At 48.1% G+C, this 22,691-nt stretch overlaps 1 protein-coding gene, 2 long non-coding RNA genes and 1 pseudogene across 10 annotated transcripts; 2 read left to right on the top strand and 2 right to left on the bottom strand.

Annotated features, from left to right (window-relative positions):
* Positions 1-471: 471 nt before the first annotated feature.
* On the bottom strand, positions 472-1,214 carry LOC138168213 (casein kinase II subunit beta pseudogene; annotated as a pseudogene).
* A 1,281-nt stretch (positions 1,215-2,495) lies between these two features.
* LOC138168178 (E3 ubiquitin-protein ligase TRIM4-like) lies at positions 2,496-10,945 on the top strand. 8 transcript variants are annotated; one of them, XM_069097230.1, is made up of 5 exons: positions 2,496-2,756; positions 7,982-8,020; positions 8,188-8,372; positions 9,262-9,641; positions 10,327-10,945. In XM_069097230.1, the coding sequence occupies exons 3-5, from the start codon at positions 8,342-8,344 to the stop codon at positions 10,366-10,368; spliced, it is 453 nt and encodes a 150-aa protein (XP_068953331.1). In that variant the 5' UTR covers positions 2,496-2,756; positions 7,982-8,020; positions 8,188-8,341; the 3' UTR covers positions 10,369-10,945. The 8 variants fall into 8 exon arrangements, 6 of the variants coding, with proteins under 6 accessions (XP_068953331.1, XP_068953329.1, XP_068953328.1 ...); XM_069097228.1 differs by having other exon boundaries at positions 7,982-8,069; XM_069097227.1 differs by having other exon boundaries at positions 7,982-8,372.
* Positions 10,946-12,798: 1,853 nt separating this feature from the next.
* LOC138168195 (uncharacterized) lies at positions 12,799-15,164 on the top strand. The gene is made up of 2 exons (XR_011170060.1): positions 12,799-13,701; positions 14,041-15,164. It is a non-coding gene; the product is annotated as an uncharacterized lncRNA (long non-coding RNA).
* A 5,628-nt stretch (positions 15,165-20,792) lies between these two features.
* Positions 20,793-21,564, bottom strand: LOC138168189 (uncharacterized). The gene is made up of 2 exons (XR_011170054.1): positions 21,273-21,564; positions 20,793-20,943 (listed from the first exon to the last, which is right to left on the bottom strand). It is a non-coding gene; the product is annotated as an uncharacterized lncRNA (long non-coding RNA).
* Between the last annotated feature and the right edge of the window lie 1,127 nt (positions 21,565-22,691).

Below are 22,691 nucleotides of genomic sequence, written 5' to 3'. Positions count from 1 at the left end.
GAGTGGAAGATTTGTAACATGATACGCTGGAGGGTCAAGGAGCTAGGGTCACAACCAAGAATCGCCTGTGCATAAAAACGGAGGACACTTCTTCAGGGGAGAAATGGACATTCAAAGAAGTAGAGGACTTTCAAGCCTTCCTTCATGAAAAGACAGAGCTGAATAGAATATTTGATTTTCAAATATGAGACAAGAGAAACATAAAAGGATAAGCAGGCAAGAGAAATCATAAGGAATTCAGGAAGGTTAAAGTGTTTGCATCCCTCCTTGGGAAGATGGTACGTGTAACTCCTAAGAACTTTCTCTGTATTAGGGCAGTTAGGAGTATACACAGACAGAGGGCATGTGTGTGAGTTGAATATGATGGCATGATAGCTAAGAAAATACTTTTATTTTGCCTTTTCCTCCACTTTATTTCATTCTCCCACCACACAACCACAGTAATGACTTCTTAATTTAAGCTAAAAACCATTAGGGGTTCTGGAAAGTTGTAGGTATACTGGGGGGAGGGGAAACAGTGTCATAGCCTGAGGTACTGGGCAGGAGGGGAGGAGACAAGTCAGCAGATGATCTTGCCTGGGCTCTTGAAGTAAGTTGCTGGCTGCCCGAACCTGCAATTGATAGGCCATAGGGTGGGTCTTGAAGCCATACAGCCTGGGCACAAATTGGTTGGCAGGCCATTTGAGACTGTACTCACAATGCAGCATGAAGAGCATGTGAGGAAAGCCAGTGGCAAAGTAAATACCATCTGTGTGGTGGTGCCTGGATGACTTGGGGGTGTAAACGTCCATGCACTTGGGGCAGTCCAGCTTCACCATGGCCTCACCTGGTATGTCTGACAATCCAGTGGGCAACATGGGCTAGTTTTCACAATATACATGGGGACAAAAAGTCTCCCTGCTGGTATTTTTCCAACATCTGGGCAATACCATGTGTGAGGATGTATCAGGCATGAGTCAGCCTGCTTGATCAGCCTCTCTGCAGCCTGCTTGATCAGGTCACTCTGCTTGGGGCTGCCTTCCAACTCCTCATCAGTTTCCAAGTCCAGGATCATGTCTGGGGCCTGCCTATCACAGTGGGGCACCTGTTCATTGAGCCCTGTGAGGTTGAACTTGGATATAGTCTTGGATACAGTCTTTATCCACCTCACAGAATTCATTGCCACAAAGCCCACAGAACCATGAGACCCATGATACTTCCTCTGAGCTACTCATCTTTATGCCAGCTACCAGGCCAGGGCTGGGGAGGGAGAGGGAGAAGTTGCTCCCAGGGGCAAGGGTGGCAGCCCCCTAGGCACAGTAGGGAGGAGGGAAGAGGGGAAGAAAATAAAGTTAAGGAGTGAGAAAGAGAAATGGACTGGAAGAAGGGGAAAGGGGAAAGGGAGAGGTTGAATGGGGTCAACTATCTCACATAAAAGAAGTGTGAAAGGAAGAGCTTTTACAATGAAAAGGAAGATAGAGTGTTGTGTGAGAGGGCTTAAGGTGACAGGTGGAGGGCTCTCATTGGAATTGGCTCAAAGAGAGAATAACACACATGTTCAGTCTGGTATAAAACTCTATCTTACCCTATAGGAAAGTAGAAGTAAATGGGGGGGGGGGGCTGATAGAAGCGAGGGCTGTTTGGGGGAGGTGGTACTCAGTGGGGCAGTGAATAGAGCACCAGCCCTGGAGTCAGGAGGACCTGAGTTCAAATCCGGCCTCAGATACTTAACACAAAAACTAGCTGTGTGACCTTGGGTAAGTCACTTAACCTCAATTGCCCTCCAAAAAGCAAAAAAAAAAAAAAAAAGGAAATGACAAATGTTGAAAGGGATGTGGGAAAATTGAGACAGAATACACAGTTGGCAGATTTGGGAACTGATACAACCATTCTAGGGAGCAATTTAAACTATTCCCGAAGGGGGAAAAAACCAACCATGCATACCCCTGGACCCAGCAATACCACTACCAGGTCTGTAGTCCAAAAAGATTTTTTAAAAAAGGAGAGAAAAGGACCTATACTTACAAAAATATTTATAGCAGTTCTTTTAATGGTGGTAAAGAATTGGAAATTGAGGGGACATCCCCAATTGCAGAATGGCCGAACAAGTTGTGGTGCATGATTGTGATGAAATACTACTATGTTATGGGAATGATGAGGGGGATGATTTCAGAAAAACCCTGGGAAGACTCATATGAACTGACGCAGAGCCCAGGGAACACTGTACACAGCGATAGCGCCATTGTAGGACGATCAGCTGTTCTCAGCAACACAAAGAATACGAAGAAGCCAGACAACTTCAAAGGGCTTAGGATGAAAAATGCTTCCCATCTCCAGAGAAAGAGCCGACATGGAGTCTGAGTGCAAATGGGAACACACTTTTCCAGACTTTATTTTTCTCGGTTTTTGGTTTTTTTTTTGGGGGGGGGGTCTGTGTTTTCTTCCACCTGATAAATATGTGTGTTGCATGACTGCACATGGGGACTTTCTCAGCCCGGGCACCACCGAGGCAGGCAAGGAGCCTTTCCCGGGAGGGGGAGGGGTGCAGGCGCGCTAGTGCGGGGCCTGACGTCACTGACAGGGTCTGACGTCAGGAGACCAGAGACTCAGACGGCAGAGAAAGACCGGCAGGCGGGCTGGCGCTCTGATTGGTGGGCTGCGGCGCCCCGCTGCCAACGCTGATTGGCCGACCGATCGCGGCCCAGTCTGGCTCTGGCGTGCGCCTGTGCGGCGTGCTGGCCGCCATTCAGAGACACAGCTTGAGGGCGCCTTTGCTGGTGAGTGCGGGGCCCAGCGTTGGAGGGGAGCGGGTTCTGGGCGGGATGAAGGGCGCTGGTGAGTGGGGGGAAGCACGTGGGGACTTGAAGCGGGCTTCCGAGCCCTGCGGGGCGGTGGAACATGCGCACTGGCTTAAAAACCGGCTGTCTTTCGGAAGCGACCTGAAGCTGCCTGGGGCGATGGCTGGGGCTGACTGAGCATGCGCAGGGTTCCCTCGGTCACGTGGTCTGGGGTCGAACTTTGGAAGCACGCAGCTTGACCTTTGACCCTTCCGTTAGAGGGTGAGCTGCCTGAGGGCAGGGCTGCCTTTAATCTTCAGTGGCGGCGGGAGTTATGGGAGCATGTGGGCACCATCCCTGTGGGCTACCCTGCTACCAGTTCTGAACCGTGACAAGGAGGGTATGGAGACCTTTCTTATCAGCGGCTGCCTTGAGGGTAAGCCCAACGAGCCCCTGGTTCAAAGGGCGGAGATTCTGGCCATTTTATTTGCCTGATTCCCAAATGGCTTTTCTCAAGGGTCGTGCCATGTCAAAGCTCCACCAACAATGTATCAGTGTGCCTGTCATCTCATGCATTGCCTGTTGATGGGTTCTGACCATTTTCTACCGTTTTAGAGTCAAGTCTGGCTTTACAAGCTGTGTGACTCTAGGGAACCCACATAACCTTGTTTGCCCCAATTTCCTTATTGTGAAAGGAGCTGGAAAAGGTATAGCAAACCATTCCAGGCTTTCTGCCAAGAAAGGTGTAAGGTAAAACCTAAGGATTGTTTTGGTTTGCATTTCTCTTAGTGATTTGGAGCATTTTTTCATGTCATTGTGAATACTTGGCAGGTCTTTGGAGAATGATTTGTTCATATTTTTTGACCATTTACCTTTTGGGGAATGGCTATTAGTCTTACATATATTTATCGTTTATAGGTATATTGGATACAAAACTCATATCAGAGAAATTTGATACAAGGGCATTTTTCTTATTCTGCCATTTCCCACCTAGAGGCATTAATGTTTGTGCAGAAGCTTTTCGGTTTCAAGCAGTCACTGCTGTCTGTAAAGCCAATCACCAGCAGCTCTCCTGAGGACTGCAGCTACTGTGAATAACTTTTAAGGTTCTGATTGAATAGTATAGTGAACTCTATTTATTCAGCAATAAACTAAAGCAAAACATTCACAACAATATTACATAACAACTTATTACTAAGGTGTCCACATATATTACTAAGGTGTCCACATAGTCGTAAACAAAAAATATCATTAAGTCACAATCTCATTAATCAATATAAAATACCCATCTAAAGTCTTCTTTCATGTTGATTGGAGACTGGCTTCCAGTCACCCTTAACTCATCCTTAAGGGGTACAAAAGTCTCCCACCCCTAGATCACAGTAAGTCATAATCTTGTCAGTCACCACTAAGTACCCAAGTACAGATCCTTTCATCTTGACGGGAGGCTGACTTCCAAACCCCATGGCCCCTCTTCCATTCTCCCAGCTCTTGCCTGGATTCACAGCTAGGCAGCATTCTGAGTGCTTGCCAGCACTATCACCTCATTTCTCTTTCTGTCTGGGAAATTAGCACAGATCAAAGACCCTCCCCATAATCCAGACAAGATACTTAGGACCGTATGGCACTTTTTGAGTTTTGGGGATCCCGGAGTCCAGACTTAGCATTTCGATGGTTCCCATTTGCCGAGTTACTTGCAAGTCTGTCTCTTTTCATTGGGGCCACAACTGGCTCTGTCTCTAGAAGATCTAAGGCTTCCTGTATGGGATCATTTTTTTTTGAAGGTTTCTGTTCACAAGACTGGCCTTTTTAAGATACAGTATGTAACCAAATGAAAGAACCATTAGGCCAAAAGTCATAAGTTCCTACAGGTGGCTACCTCTATCACTTTGGAAAAGCAGCTCTGAGCATGTTCCTACTCAATAGATGATTCAGTCATGCCATCAGCCTTCATCCAGGGTTGCCTGTTTTGCATTGGATCATGCAAAACAATCCCCTCGAAGAAGGTACTTAGGGCATAAGAGGCTTCTGTTCCTAAAAGGAAACGGTAAGTTTGTTCTCATGTCCCTCCAGTGCTATTGCCCTTCACAAGCATTCTGATTTTGCTGGAGGCTGAAACCTACAAGCCCAGCCTCAATGCTTGACCTCTTCTGCTAACCCAGTGGAACCCTGCCAGGAAACCTTGGTTCTGAGGAACATTATTTTCCTTGAGTCATTGATTACCCTGCTAGCTAGAATATACTGGACTTCAGTGACCATTAATATTTTTTTTTAGGTGGAATAGCCAGAGGGATAGAGTTCTAGATAGTTCCCCCAGTGAGCTGGGCTGTGAAAACATTGAGATAGGAAATAAAATTGATAGTGGTTCTAGTGTGATGGCCATGAATTTTGACTGGATCAAAGAGCTTTGAAGGATTTGGAGCTTAGAGAAGATAACTAGGCAACCACATGTTCCTCCTTTTGATTCCAGAGGCAAAAAAGATTCTACTAGGGGCAGCTAGGTGGAGCAGTGAATAGAGCACCAGCCCTGGAGTCAGGACGATCTGAGTTCTAATCCAGCCTCAGACACTAAACACAAAACTAGCTGTGTGACTTAAGTCACTTCACCCCAATTGCCCTGCCTTCCCCCCTCCAAAAAAAGAAATGAAAAATCTTAAAACATTCGACTAGAATTTATTAAGGTATTAATTTATTTATTATTTATTATTTTATTCTACTAGAATTTATTAAGGTCTGATCATTGAGTTCAGACCTTAACTAAAAAAAAAAAAACATACTTTGGTAGCTTAGTGGAGGTAGCTCTCCATCACCCCAGGAGCAAATATAAAATGCTGCTTGACATTCGAAGCCCTTCATCACCTTTCCAGTCTTATACCTTGATCCCCAACATGTACTTTTTCTTCCAGTAACATTGGCCATCTGACCATTCCTCAAGAAAGAAACCATTTCTCAGCTCTGTGCATTTTCTGTGGCTGTCCCTTCCTCAACTCTATGAACTTCCCTGCATTCCTTTTAAATCCAAACTAAAATCCCATCTTTTACAGGAAGCCTTTCCAAATGATCTCAGACACTTAACTAGAAGTATGACCCTGGGCAAGTCATTTAAACCTGTTTGCCTCGGTTTCCTCATCTATAAAGTAAGCTGAGAAGGAAATGGCACACCACTTCAGTGTCTCTGCCAAGATGGGGTCATGAAGAATTGGACATAACTAAAAAATGACTAAACAACACTTATCCTGAATATAAGTTATTTTGTGTATATTTGTTCGAATACTGTCTCCCCTGTTGGATTGTAATCTCCTTGAGGGCAAGGACTGTCTTTTGCCTCTTGGTATCTGGGGCTTAGCACAGTATCTAGGACATGGCAAGTGCTTATTAAATGTTGGTTAATGGATTGACTTGGTGGGACTGGTCAGAGACTTGGAACAAGACGAACAAGTAGAAGGCTTTCAATGGAAAGTGTTAGACTTGGCTTCAGAATTCAGGGTTAACAGAAGAGTGAGGAGGTGTGGTGCAGAGAGAGCTAACAGGAGGTGAACATTCCACTGCTTTAGACTCCTTCTCACCTTTGCTCAGTCTTTGGGACCTCCAGATTCCTGAGACTGTCTCTGAAAGTCGCTCCCGTCAGACTGCAGACCATCACCTTCTTTCCAAACGGTTCTTGCACCACATCTCCCCACCCTTCTATTTCTAACATTGTATTCTGAAGCCAAGTTTCAGACTTTCCACTCAAGAGAACTGCACTAGTCTCCCACTTGTTCTTGCTCCAAGTCCCTGACTAGTCCTATCTGTCCCATTTGACAAGCAGCCTTTATTAATCAGGGTGTCCCATTTTAGGAAGGATTTAGATAAATGAGAAAAATCAGAGCCTTGCTGCTTCACCTCAGCTAGCTTGGCCTGTGTGTAGTAGTTGATTGGCAGCTGATAGGAATGACCCACTGCTTCTCCATGGGATTTTCTTCCCCAGATATGATGTGTTAGCATTTCTCTTCACATCTGCTTCCTAGAATATCTCCCTCTGGCATCCAGTGTACTTCCTCCTTCCACCTGCTCCCTCCAGCTGCTTGATCACCTTTGGCATGGAAAAGACAAATCCCAAAGAGATTGAATTCTCATCCTTCTCCACTTCACATCCCCATCCATACCTTTCATTCTGAGAAGAGTCCAAGGTGAAGTCCACAGCCATATCCTTAAATGTCAGATTCCTGGTGATTCTCAGCTGTCAGGAGCACAGGGGCCATATTCTCCTCACTAAGGCCCCTTCCCTGGCAAAGGCAGAAAGTAGAGCCAGATGGCCCAAGAGATGCAGCCCCAGTATCAGCAGGCCAACATGAGAAAGGGGGATAGGACATGTTCTCTTTGGGAGATTTGGGAGCAAGACTGGAGATGGCCAAAAACACATTTAAATTTGCCGTGGAGAAGACTTTCTAAAAAGGGATGTTCTACTAATGCACTTTTGGTGGAGTTGTGAACTGATCCAACGATTTTGGAGAGCAATCTGGAACTACCCCCAGAGGGCACTTGCACACCCTTTGACCCAGCAATACCACTTCTAGGGTTATATTTCAAAGAGATCAGAGAAGTGGGAGGAGGCCCCATATGAACAAAAATATTCATAGTAGCTCTTTTTGTGCTGTCAATGAATCGGAAATCAAGGGGATGCCCATCAGTTGAGGAATGGCTGAACAAGTTGTGGTATATGAATGTAATGAAATACTACTGTGCTATAAGAAATGAGAAGCAGACAGACTTCATAATAACCTGGAGAGACTTACATAAACTGATGCTGATCAAGAAGAGCAGAACCAGGAGAAATCTGTACACAATCACAGACACAATGTATGTGTGACAACCAACATCAATAAGAATGGGCTCCTCTCAGCAACGTAAGGTTATAAGACAGCTCTAAAAGACTCATGATCAAAAGAGATGTCCACACCCAGAGAAAGAGCTGCAGAGTCGAACGAAGATTGAAACAAACTACTTGCTGTGTTTCTTTTTCTTGTTTTGTCTCCTCTTTCCCACTAATCATTCCATTGGTTATAATCCTTCTTTATAACCTGACTAAGGATCAATATTTGTAGATCTATATTTGAGTGCATGGCCCCATGAAAGAGGGTGGGGGGAGGAGAGGGAAGGGGAGAAAATTTCAAACTCAAGGGACTGTGGAGCTGAATGTTGTACACTAAAAGTAAATAAACTAATCAACTGTTCTTTTTTAAAAGGGATGGTCCCCAAAGCAGAAAAGATTGCTTCAGGAGGTGGTGAGTCTAGTTCATAGCAAGACTTGCAGGAAAGGCTGAATAACTCCTTGTGAGTGAGGTTGGAATGGTATTAGTTCTGGGGTTGGGTTGTAGCAAATGTCCACAGGGTGGAAATCCAACTTAGTTCCTGGGAAGGTGTGATTTCCCGGAGTTCATACTTCCCGCAGGTGAAAATCATTGTGTTTAGAGGAGTGGCCAGAGGCTGCTATAAAGTGCAGAGGAGCCAGACCTTCCTGGAGCTAGGAGCCAGACCTTCCTGGAGCTAGGAGCCAGCAAAGGCAGCACAGCAGAGAAGCAGAGAAACCCAGCCTTAGAAGGGACATGGACAGCAGTGCCAGTGCTGTCAGTGAAGGTAAGTGCTGTGGTTTCCTTCTCTGGGTCCCAGTCTTAGACTCACATCTAAGCCGAGAGACCCCAGAGTCCTGGTCCCATCTTAGCTGAACTCTGGAATTCAGTGTTTCATCCATGTTTGTGGAATGGACCTGGTGGATCTGAAAGGAGCCTCTTAAGTACCCACAGCCAGAGGTCAAGAGCTGGAGGGGCCACTGCCCCCCCCCCCCCAGACACAGGCAATCTTTCTGCTTAAACATACCCACAAAAGGCCTGTCAGATGTCTTTTTTCTCCCTAGAACCTGAGCACTTCCATCCCAGGGCTGGCCTCAACACCCAGGACTCCCTGGGGGCTTTGGCTCAGTGAAAACTGGACCATCAGGAACTTATGCTATTTGAGGAGAGGATCTGAGGTGTGAGGGAAGCCTTGAGGGGGCATCAGTGAGAACAGAGCACACTCAAGCACACTCATACCTCATAAAGAACTGAGGGAGTCCAGAGCGGGAAGAGGATAACAGTAATCCTGGAATCTGAAACTGTAACTCTAGACTTCTGCCTCCAGCTCCAGTGCGTGTCCTGCTCCATCACACCGTCCCTACATGCACGTCCTTACTACATCTGGATCCAGGGTGGGACCGTGTCTAGCTCCTTAGGGAAAGCCCCTCCAGGGAGATATCTCAGCTTTCCCCTTCTGAGCCTGGCCCATCTTCCCCTTTAATCTCAGCTCCTCGCCTCCCTGTTGAAATCTTGTCCCTGAACTTCCAAGGGCACTTCCAATGGCGTTGGCGGGGGGGCACACTAGCCTCACTTTCTGGCTGGGGGCAATGGGGCTCATGAACTGCCTCCATAGAGGGGAGAGCACAGTTGAGAGAAGAGCTGATTCTCATTCTCATCATGGCTTCTTTTTCAAGTAGGAGTAAAGTTTGACTGGAAACTGTCCAAGAGCCTTCAGGACCTCCTCACCTGCCCAGCCTGTGGCAGCTTCTTCGCTGACCCTGTAACAGAGGATTCTGGCAACACCTTCTGCCGGGATTGCCTCCCTCAGAAGTCCCAGCCTCTGCACATCCATACCAACTGGAAGATGCAGAACATGGTCCACGTGGCCAAGCAGCTGAAGCCATTCCTTGAGGAGCCACCGTCCATCCTAGAGGGCTGGTGCAGCAAGCACCAGGAATGTCTGAGGTTTTTCTGTAGAGAAGACAATGAGAAAATCTGCCAGGTGTGCCGCTACTCCAGCCTTCACCAGGGCCATGCCCTGAGCCATCTGCATGATCTGGATCCAAAAGAAGAGGTAAGTCAGCTTCCCTGGCAAAGTCAGGATGCCTGTACTGGGGCTTAGAGAAGGAAGGAGCCAGTAGGGAACTGGGGGGGATTCCCAGGGAAGCCCTCAGGAAAATCTTCTCACCTCTGGGCCCTTTACACAGACACTCCCTCTGCACTCCAGCTGCTTGGAATTTTTGGCTCCTGTCATCAGTCATGGAAACCCCTCCTTCATCCTCTGCTCTTACTCCTCAAATTCCATGCTTTTAAATTGTCTATGGCCATGTTGGATCTCCCCATGTTCCTTGAGGACAGAGGCTTTGAAGGAATCTTTGGATGCCCAGCACCCTAAGCCAGTGCTTGACACTTAGGAAGTTAGTCATCAGTGCCTTTTGAATTGAGTTACTCTGTCCCCACACCCCATATGCCCCTGAAGAAGAGGGTAAGATGACCTCCACTTCTCCAGACTACTGAATTCTCTCCCACTGGTCTTTCCATGGGGCAAGACATAGGACCTAGAGTAACTCTGCCCTTACCTGTACCCACACCCTCTCTGGAATCTTAGAAATCAAGAGTCAGTTAATCATGGACACCTTTTTAAGGGAGAGAGCATGCAGGAGGAAATGTCAAGTTGAAATTTGAGAGAAATTATGATTTTATTATTCTGAGAGTACCCCCAAGATTAACATGTCTGTTTTCTCTGCTTACCTTTTCAGGGAGATGCACTGGACACAGAACAGAGTACCTCTGTTTGCTGAAAGCAGCCTGCAGTGAGCCAGGGTCTTGCTCACTCCCAGATGCCTTTGTTGGTATTCAATGACTGACCTTGCAGAGCTGTGCACCGCAAAATGGCCTAAACCATCCTTGCGGTCACCTGTTCCAGCAGAACATCTTGCTTCTGTGCCCCGCTTGTTTGTGGGAAACACTATTTTTTTTTTCACCCCCTCCCCAATTCTCACCTTTGGTTTTTAAGCATAAATCTCCTCAGCCTCTCCTGGGCAGTCAGCTCCTTTGTACTTTTGTGCTGGGGTGCCTCAGCACTAGTGTCTGATTTTCCTCCTGATAAAGTTTTCCTGCTTTCAACCCAGCTTGGACTCTTCTGCATTTGCGCCATTGCCACGATTATATTAATAACCAATTATTAACTTGGGATCCAGGTTTTTTCTCCTTTGCTTCCCATTTCAGACCCAGCCCCTGTAAAAAGTCTATCTCTAAAGGACTTGGCTCATTGATTTAGATTTTCTAGCCTTCAAGGTACAAGTCCTTTAATCTTGGGCAAGACCCTACTCAACTAGGACACCTTACTTCTGTTTAGAGTTTAAATAGTATCCTGGCTGGACAAGTTTTTGCCCAAATAACAGCCCCGTCCAGTGACTCAAATCATTAAGGACAAAACCATCCTGAGTGGTCTGGATAAAGATGGATTCCCCTGTCCAAATTGCTGGAGGTGACTGAGTCTCATGATCAAGCCGAGTTCTCAGCAGGAGGAGCTGAAGACTTCTAGCCCAGCTCCTCATTAAATGTTCTAGAACCAGGGTTGTTTCCGTTTCCAAGGGAATTCCCTTTCAAGCATTACTTAAAAGCTTTCAGGCTTACCATGATTTCTTTTTTATTGTGGAGAGAAACCACTAATTACCAATTTGTTATCAGCTAGCCTAATTAATAAGTTGATTATGATCTAGAAACTTGTATGTGTGGGTTTTTAACTTGTTACAAGGTTTTTACCAGTACTGTTACTCTGATTCAGCCTGACACCTAGTGGCCTCTTTTGTTTGTAGTTTGAAGAATTTTTACCTTGTCACCTAATAAAATATACTCTTATCCATTGGATGGTGTCTGTTTATCCTATGACTTGGCAGTGTGTGGGATTTCAGCAACGAGAATGAATGGCATTGTGGGTTGTTTCAGCAAAATGGCTGACCATCCACCCAAAAGGAATTTGGAAAGAAAACTGAGTTCCAAATTCGTGCTCTGGATATGGAGCCAGGTTGACAGCATGCAGGGCTGTAGCTGGTGCCAATCTCTGTTAGCAGGTGGGCACTAAAATGTAGTAGAAAGCAGGTGCAGAGACTCCTTGTGCCCTCTCTAGAGCCAAGGCCATCTTTGCAGCCTTTCCAAGGCACATGCCCAACCTGTCCTCTCATGCTCTGTGGAGGACTTGAATCTTTGGGATGTTTTTCGGAATTCAAGTGCAAATCTGCATCTCTGCAACTGCCACTCCTCATGCCAAGGTCTGCAGTCCTCATCCCTCTTCTGGTTGGTGGCCCTTTGAATACTTGAGACAGCTCTGCCAGAGGCCCCTCCCGTGGACACTGCAGCTGGTAAATGTCCTTCCTCGGGTGGGGCGCACTGCCACAGCGGAACAGGACACTCCGGAATTGGCTGCAGTGGGTCTTTGAATGGGTCTGCCTTAATCCAAACCACAAGGGCGTAGTGAAGGCCCTTCTCCATCACGATGCCCCGGCAGGCACGGAGCTGGGAGCGGCCCTCCTCTCCGCAGTGAGGGCGGCGTTAGCCGAGGTCAAGCCCACCTTCTGAGGGGGCGCCCCCTTCCTGGCACACAGGCCCGGGAGGGCAGGGCTTCAGATCTCCCTTCTGCCCGTCTGTGCAGGCCCGACCCTATCCTGGGCTCTCCCACGCCAGGCGTCCCCAGCTGCCGGGCGTCGGGAGCCGCTTCCACACCGCGGGGCTTTCTGACACGCGTGCACAAACTCGGGGGCCACGATTGCATCGCGCCCTACCCCTCCGACCCTGCACACAACGCCGGCTTCCTGGCACAGTCAGGGCAGGACCTGGGCTCTGCGCGTGCGCGGCTTCATCCCCCCGCACGAACCCCACCTCCCTCCACGTACTAGTTCCCTTGTGGGTCAAAGTCCGGTGATGGAGCCAGTGCGCATGCTCGACTTCACCCACACGCAAGGCCTCCCCAAGGCTCTGCCCCCTTGTGGACAAAGTCTGCCTACAGAACCAGGGCGCGCGCTCCGTCGCCGCCAGAGGATTCGAATTCCGCGCCCGTCCCCTCTAAGCTCCGCCCAGACACCGACTGAGACACGCGTCCCTATTGGCCGTTGACGACACGCGGAACGCGCAGGCGCGGGAATCTGGGCGGGACATGGCTACCTAGCCAATCCAAGTCCTCGGGAGCCGTCCCAGCCCACCAATCAGAGCGCCAGCCTGCCGCCGGTCTTTCTCTGCCATCTGAGTCTCTGGTCTCCTCTCCTCTGGCCCGGGGCGCCCGTTCTCCTGACGTCAGACCCTGCCAGTGACGTCAGGCCCCGCACTAGCGCGCCTGCACCCCTCCCCCTCCCGGGAAAGGCTCCTTGCCTGCCTCGGTGGAGCCCGGGCTGAGAAAGTCCCCAGGAAGTGAAGAAGTTCGGGGACGGGGACGTGGACGTGGACGCCCCGGGAGAGCCAGAGGAGCGGACGGGGAAATGAGGCCTGTCAGGAAGAGGAAGCGGACGAGTTCCTCGTGCTCTGCAAAGCGTGGTCTGCGCCTGTCCCAGAGAGCCGGTGGGGACTAGGCCGGACCCCCCACCGCTCCGTTAGCTCTGCGGGCGTCGCTGTCCTCTCAGCCGGCAGGCTGCCAGCCTCCAGGACGCCTTCCCCATCTCATGTGTTCTCAAGACTGTGGGCTTCACCTGTACCACGTCTGCAATGGGCCTTCCTCGCTCCGATCGGGGCGCAGACCCTCGCCTCCTCAGGCTTGGACTGTTGCCATAGCCAGCTGAGGGCCTGCCTCCCCTCCTGCACTTAGCCTCCAGAGTGACTTTCCGACCGTGTGACACACTGCCAACACAGCTCAGGCTGCGGCGTCTCCCTGCCACCTCCGGGATCAAACACAAAATTCTCTGTTCGGCGGCAGAAAGCCCTCCGTAATCTGACCTCCGCCTCCCACCTATCCAGTCTTCTTCCCTCTTAGTCCCTGTCGCGTTCTGTTCCATCTGGTGGCACTGGCCTCTTGCCATGTCCTTCAAAAAGACACTGGTCTCAGCTCCGGGCGTTTTCTCTGGTGGTACCCCATCCCTGGGACTTTCTACCTCTTCATCTCTGCCTATTTGGCCTCCCCGACTTCTTTGAATTCCCAGGTAAAGGTCAGTCATCCACAGAAAGCCTTTCCCAACACCTGCCTCTAGTGCCTTCTCCCCCTTGTTTCCTATTTATTCTGTATATAGCTTGTTCATGCATATCTGTTTGCTTGATGTCCCCTTTATTAGATTGTGAGCTTCTTTTTGTATCTCCAAGGCTTATTAGAATGCCTGGGACATAGTAGGCACTTAATAAATGCTTACCAAGTGACTAGCAGGATTAGGAGCTCATTACCAAGCAATGCCATTTTCTTGGTAATAACAATACTAAATGAAGAAAATTCACTTTACAACAAAAAGTTCATCCTAAAATTAAAAATAGTAAACACAATTTCTCTGCCACAGGTGAAAATGGCAGCAATCATTTAGGAGACATTCCTCATAGGCTGAGCACCAGGAACGCAAAGAAAGAGAAAAAAGAAGAGTCCCTGTCTTCCCAGAGCTCACATTTAAAGGAGGAATCAGTATGTAAATTATGAAGTTCGATGAAGATCTATAAAGAGAAAGTGAAGGTAGTGTGAAGGGGGAAGGCACAATGAGCTGGTAGGCCTAGGAAAGTCCTACTGTAGAAGACATTTTCTCCAATAAGCACATGGGATTAATATTCCTAATTTCCTGTTTTTCCAAACCATTCTTTTAATTTTGGGTAAGGTATGCCCATCTGAAGGTATGTTCACTCCTCAATAGGACTGAGCTCTGCCACGACACTATGATATGTGCAGCATTACCTTCTGGAGGGGCGCCACACTGGAGAGAACACCTTCATCAAGAACAATGTCTGGAAGACAAGAACCAAAATGGAAACAGTCTTGGATTCATGCCTTGGGATTGGAGATAGGCACAGGGATGCTGTCTCTGGAGAGAAGATTTAGCAGGATAGGTAGCCAGGAAAACTGAAGCAGCTCCATTTTGTCTGTACTTCCTCAAATTTCTTTTCATGACCCTGTTTGTATTGCAGCTACAGCCTTGTCTGCAACCTTATTTTCTGCTGAAACAGCAAATATCCAGAACAGCCCTATTCAGGTAGGGTTATAAGAAATAGCTGTCAGGACCATGCCAAGACCACCCCTCTCTTTTTGTTATTAGGAGACACCTTCCTTTCCAAACCTAAGGCCCAGCAAACAAGCTATACTCTGAGCCTGGCATAACAACAACCCTTTGCACTCACCTTCTAGATGAACTCAACCATGGCAAAAATCCCAGACTTTTTCTGCACCAACACCAGGTGTTTTCTGAGCTCAGACAAGCACCTCCAGCACCCATGTTCCAGTCACGAAGCCCTGCTATTAATCAAACTTGTCTCATTGTTGCTGTTATCCCTTGCTGAAAGGGCTACAGATCTGACTGTAGTTGTTGGCACATGTATTGTGATTTGCCCACACTAAAGTGAGTCTCCTACTAGAGGAGGCATTGGCATATGTGTCTAGTTTCCCTCCTCCACTGAAATAAAGAAAACTTTTTGCTTATGATCACTGTTAGCTCTTTGGTTTTATTTTGGGGGGTGTGTATGTGTGTGCATGTATGTATGTATGTATTTCAGAGTTAACTATGGTTGTGATAACTTGTATGAGCTCTTTGGTATTTTTAGAGTTAATAGCATTTGCAAAACCTCTGTGACTCTTTGGTCATTTGTTTTCAAGGATGACACAGTGAACCCAAAAAACAGTTTTTCCTGTGACATTTCCCCAATCTTATCCCCATGCCCTCAGTAACAAGCCCTGTTCAATCCATAGGTGCCTTGTACCCAACTTACCTTCCTCCTAATCAAAACCTATATAAATCTTGTCCTTTTCCTTCAGGAGTCTCTGCTCAAGTGGGTGGGGTTCCCTTGTCAGCAGACTCATTAACCCTCATTGGTTCCTGAACTTTCTGGTTCTGTTTCTGCCTTCAATTTGTTCTGATACTGACAGTTTTATCCACAGTGGGGACATGTTAGACCCAGAAATATGATTTTCTGAGCTATAGAAGAAAGTCTGTCTTTCTGGGGTCCAATGTCTTTTCAAGGCCATTTGACTGCTGAATTCCATCTTGTTCCTTGGAGAACTTGACTGTTGAGGTTTTTCTTGACATCAAGCCTTATTGTGAGTCTTTGCCGCTCCTACTCACCACTCCAAAAGATCCTCTCTGATGCCGGGCAGAACCATTCCGATCCTTCTTTTAGATACTTGAATATACCTGATGTGTCCCCACTGTGGATAAAATTATTGGTGACCTCCTCCCCACCCCCACACCATCGATGAATTCTCTTTCACTGGGCCACAGAAAGTGGACATGAAATCCAAAGTACCCCTATCCTCATCTTCACCCATACCCCCTCTGGGATATTTCTCAGGAAACAAGACCATGTTCACCCAGGGCACATTTTCAAGGAAAAGAGAATCCAACATGGAAGAATCCCCCAAGTTCATTCCCAAGGGGAATATTAAATGCTTTAGAAATACTTACATATTATAGTCACTGGTGAATAGTCTCCTAAGAAATATGCAGCAGTGGTGAGGATGCAAAGGCCCCTTTGGAGCCCCTACCTTCAAAGAGTTTGCCTCCTCCTCTGGAGACACAATATTGAAACAGGCCATTGAAAGGTTCATATTTTGAAAAGTTATAGACAGGGAGGATTTCCCATGGAAGGTGATGCTGCTGAGCCAAGGATTTCAAGCAGCTAGGGGGGAAGAAGTGCCTTCTGAAGCCCTGGAAGTGCCCCCACTGTCCACATTGACATCTCTTGATTCCCGTAAATCACAGCACAGACATTCTGACTCCCTCTACAGAAGCACATTTGGCTGGCTGATTTACTTCCAGTCGTGATCTTAGATCTAACAGTTGAGTCAGAGAATGGCCCTTGCGCGGTATCTTTGGATCAGGTAGATTCTCTAATTGTCTTTGCCACATAGGAAGGTCAAGGGCTCCTAGTGCTTGTTGACCCATCCATCTGGGATGGGCTGGCACTTCTCAAAGAATGACTGTAGCTGCTTGATCACCTTCACCACATTTTGGGTCCTCATGTTATGGAGATATACAGGCTGTGATCCTTGGTGGGGTGGGACAAGATTAGTGGTCCAGACAAAGTTTCCAGAAAACATTGTTAGAGGATCCCTGAAATAATTTCTGCAGGCCCCTGGCAGTCTCCCAATAATCTCAACTTCTACAGGAAGAGAAGTCACAATGGTAATGAGAATCAGCACAACAAGCAGCTCCCCTTTCCTTTATGCTCTCTCCTCTGTTCAGAGAACAAGGGGCAAGGAAAGAATCCTAATTGCAATTGTCCATAGTTGAAAAATGGGACTCAGGATGGAGGAGGAAACAAGTAGGAACCTCTCTCAGGTGGTGTTTGTCCTTCATTTTCTTTTTTAAATTAATTAATTTTAATATTCAACATTTTTAATAAGATTTAGAGTTCTACATTTCCCCCTTCCATCCCTTATTCCTTTCCCAAGATGGCATGCAATCTGATTTAGGTTATATATGTATGATCATAGTAAACATATTTCCACATCAGTCATGTTGTGAAAGAAGAATCAGAATAAAAGGGAAAAACCACAAGAAAAGAAAAAACAACAAAAAGAGAGAAAATAGTAACTTCAATCTGCAGACTCCATAGCTCTTTCTCTGGATGTGAATGGATTTGCATCATCAGTCTTTTGGAATTGTCTTAGATCACTGAATTGCTGAGAAGAGCTAAGTCTATCAAAGCTGGTCAACGTACAATGTTGCTGTTGCTGGGTACAATGTTTTTCTGGTTCTGCTCACTTCACTCTGCATCCGTTCATGTAAGTCTTTCCAGATTTTTCTGAAATCTTCCTTCTCATCATTTCTTAAGGAACAATAGTATTCCAATACATTCATATACCACAACCTGTTCAGCTATTCCCCAATTGATGGGCATCCCCTCAATTTTCAGTTCTTTGTCACCACAAAAGAGCTACTATTAATATTTTTGAACATGTGGTTCCTTTTAGCTTTTCTATGCTCTCTTGGGATACAGACCTAGTAGCGGTATTGTTGGATCAAAGGGTATGCAGTTTTGTAGCCCTTTGGACATAGTTCCAAATTGTTCTTCAGAATGGTTGGATCAGCTCACAGCTCCACCAACAGTGCATTAGTGTTCCAATTTTCTCACATCTTCTCCAGCATTTATCATTTTCCTGTTTTTTCATGTTAGCCAATCTGACAGGTGAGATGTGGTGCCTCAAGAGTTGTTTTAATTTGCATTTCTCTAATCAAAGGTGATTTAAAGCATTTTTTCATCTGACTACACATAACTTTAATTTTTTCATCTGCAAACTGCCTGTTCAGGTCCTTTGGCCATTTATCAATTCGGGAATGACTTGCATTCTCATAAATTTGACTCAGTTCTCTATATATTTCAGAAATGATGCCTTATCAGAGGTTTCTCCTTCATGTTCAAAGAGGATCAATGGCATCATGGGGTTATGTCTTGTCTTGCTTGTGAATTGGATTCAAGTAAGGCAGAGCTGCACAAAATCATTAGCCTCACTCTCTCTTCCAGAGTCACTGCAGTCCAGTGGTAAGACAAAAGTGCGGACAACTGGCAATGGCCTGGGATACAATGGATGACTCTGGCATCTTTGACATCCAACCAAACTCTAAACGCCCCACAGCACCTACTTCAGCTGCCTTTGTGGCCACTGGAATAAACTGTAATCACCCGCCCATTCCACTGGGGGGAGTCTTTGTATGCCTGGGGTAGACATCCACTGACCTGTGGAAGGTTTTGAGGCCTACTGGTTACCCTCCATCTACCAAGACAGTTCACCAGGGTGTGGCTGCTCCTCTTTGGAGCCACCGTTGAGAGATGGGTGGCAGGGAGACACCTAAGTTGGATGAGCAGCCCTGAAAAGGGCTTGTCAAGACCTCACACCAGTGGTGCTGCTTTTCCTTGAATACCCCATACAGCCCAGACCCCACAGCAGAAGGGATGGTCTTCTCCAAAGCAGGAGTGGTGTTGAGATTAAAGATTTAGACTGGGAAGGGGCCTTCTATGTCCTCAATTCTGAGGTCAAAATTATGATTCAGCCCATGAAGTTGATTTACCTAACCTCACTTGTATGGCAGTCTTGGAGCTGAACTCCAGGACCCTTGTATTCAAAAGGAATGAAGCAGGGACATCAGGGAACAGAATCTGATGGAGTGAGAAGAGCATTGGATCTGGAAACAGAAGACCTGAGCTAGAATCCTGGCTCTGAAGGTTACCAACAGTGTTAGCCTGGACCAATGCCAGCCGACTCTCCTGACTCTCCTGCAGCACTTTCTCTACAATGTCCCAGAAATCTCTTCACCCTGGAAGTTCCCGGCAGCCCCCTGCACCCCAAAGATTTCGATGTGTCCTCCACTTCTCATCCTCTCCTTCTGATTGGTTGGTTCCTCCTAGAATCTCCATTTGAAGGAGGATGCCCAGGCTAGCCATGGCCTCATTCCTTTTCAGGATGTATTCCTGACTCACGTGAACTTTTTCTAAAACCCTCCTTACCCTGAATCCAACACCTTCCTCTGTCCCCATTTCAGCTTCCTTTTATGTGTTGTCGTCTTCTACTAAATGTACTCTACATGAGGTAAGAGACTTTCTTCTTGCATCTGTATTCCCAGCTCTTAGCCCAATGTTTGGCACATAGTAAGAGTTTAATAGATGCTTGTTGCTTGACTCTCTGGATATCTTCCTTTTCCTCCTCTATCAACCCAAGCATTGTTTTTTCCTGATTGTTACTGCCCAGCACCACCCCATGTCTTAATTTTCTAATAGTGTAATCTCCTAGGAGTCCAGGTTTGGCCAAAGCAGGACCTCCCCCAGCCAGGTCAGGTTGTGGGGCCATCCCTAGGACAAAGTGCCCAAGCTCTAGTGGCAAATGAGAATTCAAGTCACTTGTGGGTGGCTTCATGCAAAGGAATAGTCCAAGTCTGAGAGGTAGCAGTGGTCTCTCCAGCTCTTTATCTGAGTCAGTCTACAGAGAGTTCCACTTTCAGATCTCATACCACAAACAAAAATGAAGAACCCACTGTACATATGGCCCAGAATCAAAGAACTCTGCTAAAAAGAGTCCAGGATTCTCAGGGATATCTCAAATTAACATGGGGGGAGGGGATAAGATCGGGATCCAGACAAAGATCCTAAGCCATAGGAAATTCTCTGGGCAGGTATTCACCTTCACAGCCTCAAGTATCACTGTTCTCCACAGTTTCACTGGTTAGGTTTCTTACTTCTCTAATGTGCTGCTTCTGGGGAGGTCTGGCTCTCAAGCTCCATATGCTAGAGAATGTATACCAGCCTCACCCCTTCTCGCCCCTGAAATTCTCACCTCTAGGAAATGGGACCCCTGGAAGTTCATGTTTTCACATAATTTCAGAGTTGGATTTATTAGTAATTTGATTAAAGAATAGTGATAGTCTCTGGAAAGCAATTGGAAGTATGCCCAAAGGGCTGTAAAACCATGCATACCCTTTGATCCAGCAATATCACTGCTAGGTCTATATCCCAAAGACATCCAAGAACGGGAAAAAGGACCTATGTGTACAAAAATATTTATAGCAGCTCTTTTTATGGTGGCTAAGACTTGGAAATCAAAGAGTATTCATCAATTGGGGAATGGCTGAATAAGCTGCGGTATAATGGAATATTACTGTGTTATAACAAATGACAAGCAGGCTGATTTTAGAAAAACCTGATAAGACTTATATGAATTGATGCAAAGTGAAGTGAAAAGAACCAGGAGAACGTTATAAACAGTAACAGCAATATTGTTTGATGAAGAGCTGTGAATGACTTTGTTTTTCTCAGCCTCAGACGTTTACTAGCTGTGTGACTCTGGGCAAGTCATTTAACCTCTGTTTGCTTCAGTTTCCTCAACTGTAAAATGGGAACACTGGAGAAGGAAATGGTGAAGCTCTTCAATATCTTTGGAAAGAACATTCTGCTGAGATGGCATAAGACCGCCTGGCTCAGTTAGGAGTGGATGTCCATCCTTTCGACAATTTATGCGATGGATTTAACACTAACCACCTGAATCCCTCCCCATTACTAGATACATATGTATATGTGTGCTATTTACCACTTATCATTTATTATTGCGCATAGGCACACAGTCTGTCTGATGCTATGGTTTATTTTTCCTAAGGGCAGAGAGGACAGACTGGATGGAGCAGAGGGCCGGAAGTCAACTGTCTTCCCGAGTTCACACCTGCCCTCACCGGGTCACTTAACCCCGTTTGCCTCAGTTTCCTCACCCGTAGAAAGAGCTGGAGAAGGAAAGGACAAGCCACTCTTGCAGCTTTGCCAGGAAAGCCCCCGGCGGTGTGGGGAAGGTGGGACCCCAGCCCCTCCCACCCCAGGCAGGGTCGTGGGGAGGGGGAAGGCTGGACCCGAGCCCGAGCTCCTCCCACCCAGGCGCGGGCTGGCGAGGGCGACAGAGTTCAACCTGCGCTTCTATCTGCCCCTGCCCTGGCTCTTCGTCCCGAGGCTCCCGCACCGGCCATCAGAGGTAAGGGAGACAGCCTGCCGGAGCGGGGCCAGAGGGGAGGACGAGGGGCGGCGGCGGGGAGGGCGCTCGGGCCGGCCTGAGACTCACCTGCGCACAGGTGACCACGTGCCCGCAGCGGCTATAGGGCGGGCAGGGAAACAGGCGGGGGGCGAGAAGCCGGCCGGGGCCCGCGGGGGACCCAGGATCCGCCGGACCTCGGGCAGCCACGAGGATGGCCAGGGCCCCCTCCAGCCCCATCGCGCGCCACCTGCTGGCCAGGGGAGGGAGTGAAGGGGCGACAGCAGCTGGGGTGTGGTCTCTGTGTCCCCCTTGGGACCAAAGGAGAAGGCGGGGCAGGGAGGAGGAAGTCCTCCGGGCCAACCTGGCTTCCTCTTTGGGGGCCGGGGTGGGGGGAGGGGGCGGAAAGGCGAGCTCTGATTGGCGGGCTAGGCGCGGGCTGGCCTCTGATTGGCTGAGAACTCTGGCTCTGGCTTGGAGCGGACCTCTTCCAGGCCTCTTCCCGCTATTTACCATACTGGCTGGCGGGCCGCGGGAGAGCGTGAGGGCTCGGGCCCGGGCCTAGGGTGTGGAGAGTTTGGAGGAGCGCGGCGCCCGAGGGGGAGGAAAAGCCATCCTGACATGAGACTGGGCATGTGCACTGGCTGCACCAACCCATTAGTCCGTGGGTGGGCGAGTACCAGGGCAGCCGCGGGTATGGATGAGACTGAGCATGCGCAGAGGCTGGCTACCTGGATGGAGTGTAACCGGAAACTTGTAAGCAAGGGACGGGGGCCTGAGCATGCGCCGAGGCCTGTCATTGACCTTGGGGGTGGGCATGGGGGAAGAAAAGCGGACTTTCTTTGGGGATCCTGAAGGTAGGTTTGGGGTGTGGCGTCAGGTGGGCTGCTGAGAAGAGACGGAAAATTGCCCGGGCGAAGGGGGAGGGCAGCGGGAGCGGGGGTTTGGGGGCTGAGCCCTGGGCCTCGTGGGGCCCTGGAGCCCCCCACCTGCCCCGACCGGGGCTGGGGGTGACCCTGGGTCACCATCTTCTCCAGACGCCACTGAGAAGACGGGGGGCACAGGCGCCAGCCAGAAGGCCCTTGGGGAGCAGATGCAGGCCGTCTGCCGCGTGTTCTCCGCGCCTGGGGTCTGATAGCGCCCTCTGCTGCACAGGGCCCATTCTGGACAGTCTGGGGGGCCTCCCGCTGGTGGCACGCCGGATGGTTCTCTCCTTCTGTCCAAGCCCTGTGGGTGAGGCCTCCCAAGCCTCCTGAGCCGCTGCTGAGAGTTCTCCCCTTTCAAAAATGTTTTTAAACAGTTTCCTTTTTTTACATGGATTTGAATGTCAACAAACCTGAATAGTTCTAGATGCAAAGAATAATGAAAACGAGAGATGGCATATGAAAGCCTGAGACTTCTTTTACTTGTACATTTTGCTTTGCTTTTTATGTAATTGATTCTGTCATTTATCCAGATGCGCCCCCGCGGCCTTTTCGCTGCCTCTCTGCCCTCCGTCCCCTTGTTTTC

The sequence above is a fragment of the Petaurus breviceps genome, unplaced genomic scaffold (genome assembly GCF_028583685.1).
Source record: "Petaurus breviceps papuanus isolate PSGF00001 unplaced genomic scaffold, PetGlider_PUasm1.0 355, whole genome shotgun sequence".
NCBI classification, from domain to species: Eukaryota; Metazoa; Chordata; class Mammalia; order Diprotodontia; family Petauridae; genus Petaurus; species Petaurus breviceps.
This window is presented reverse-complemented; position numbering and strand designations above follow the sequence as displayed.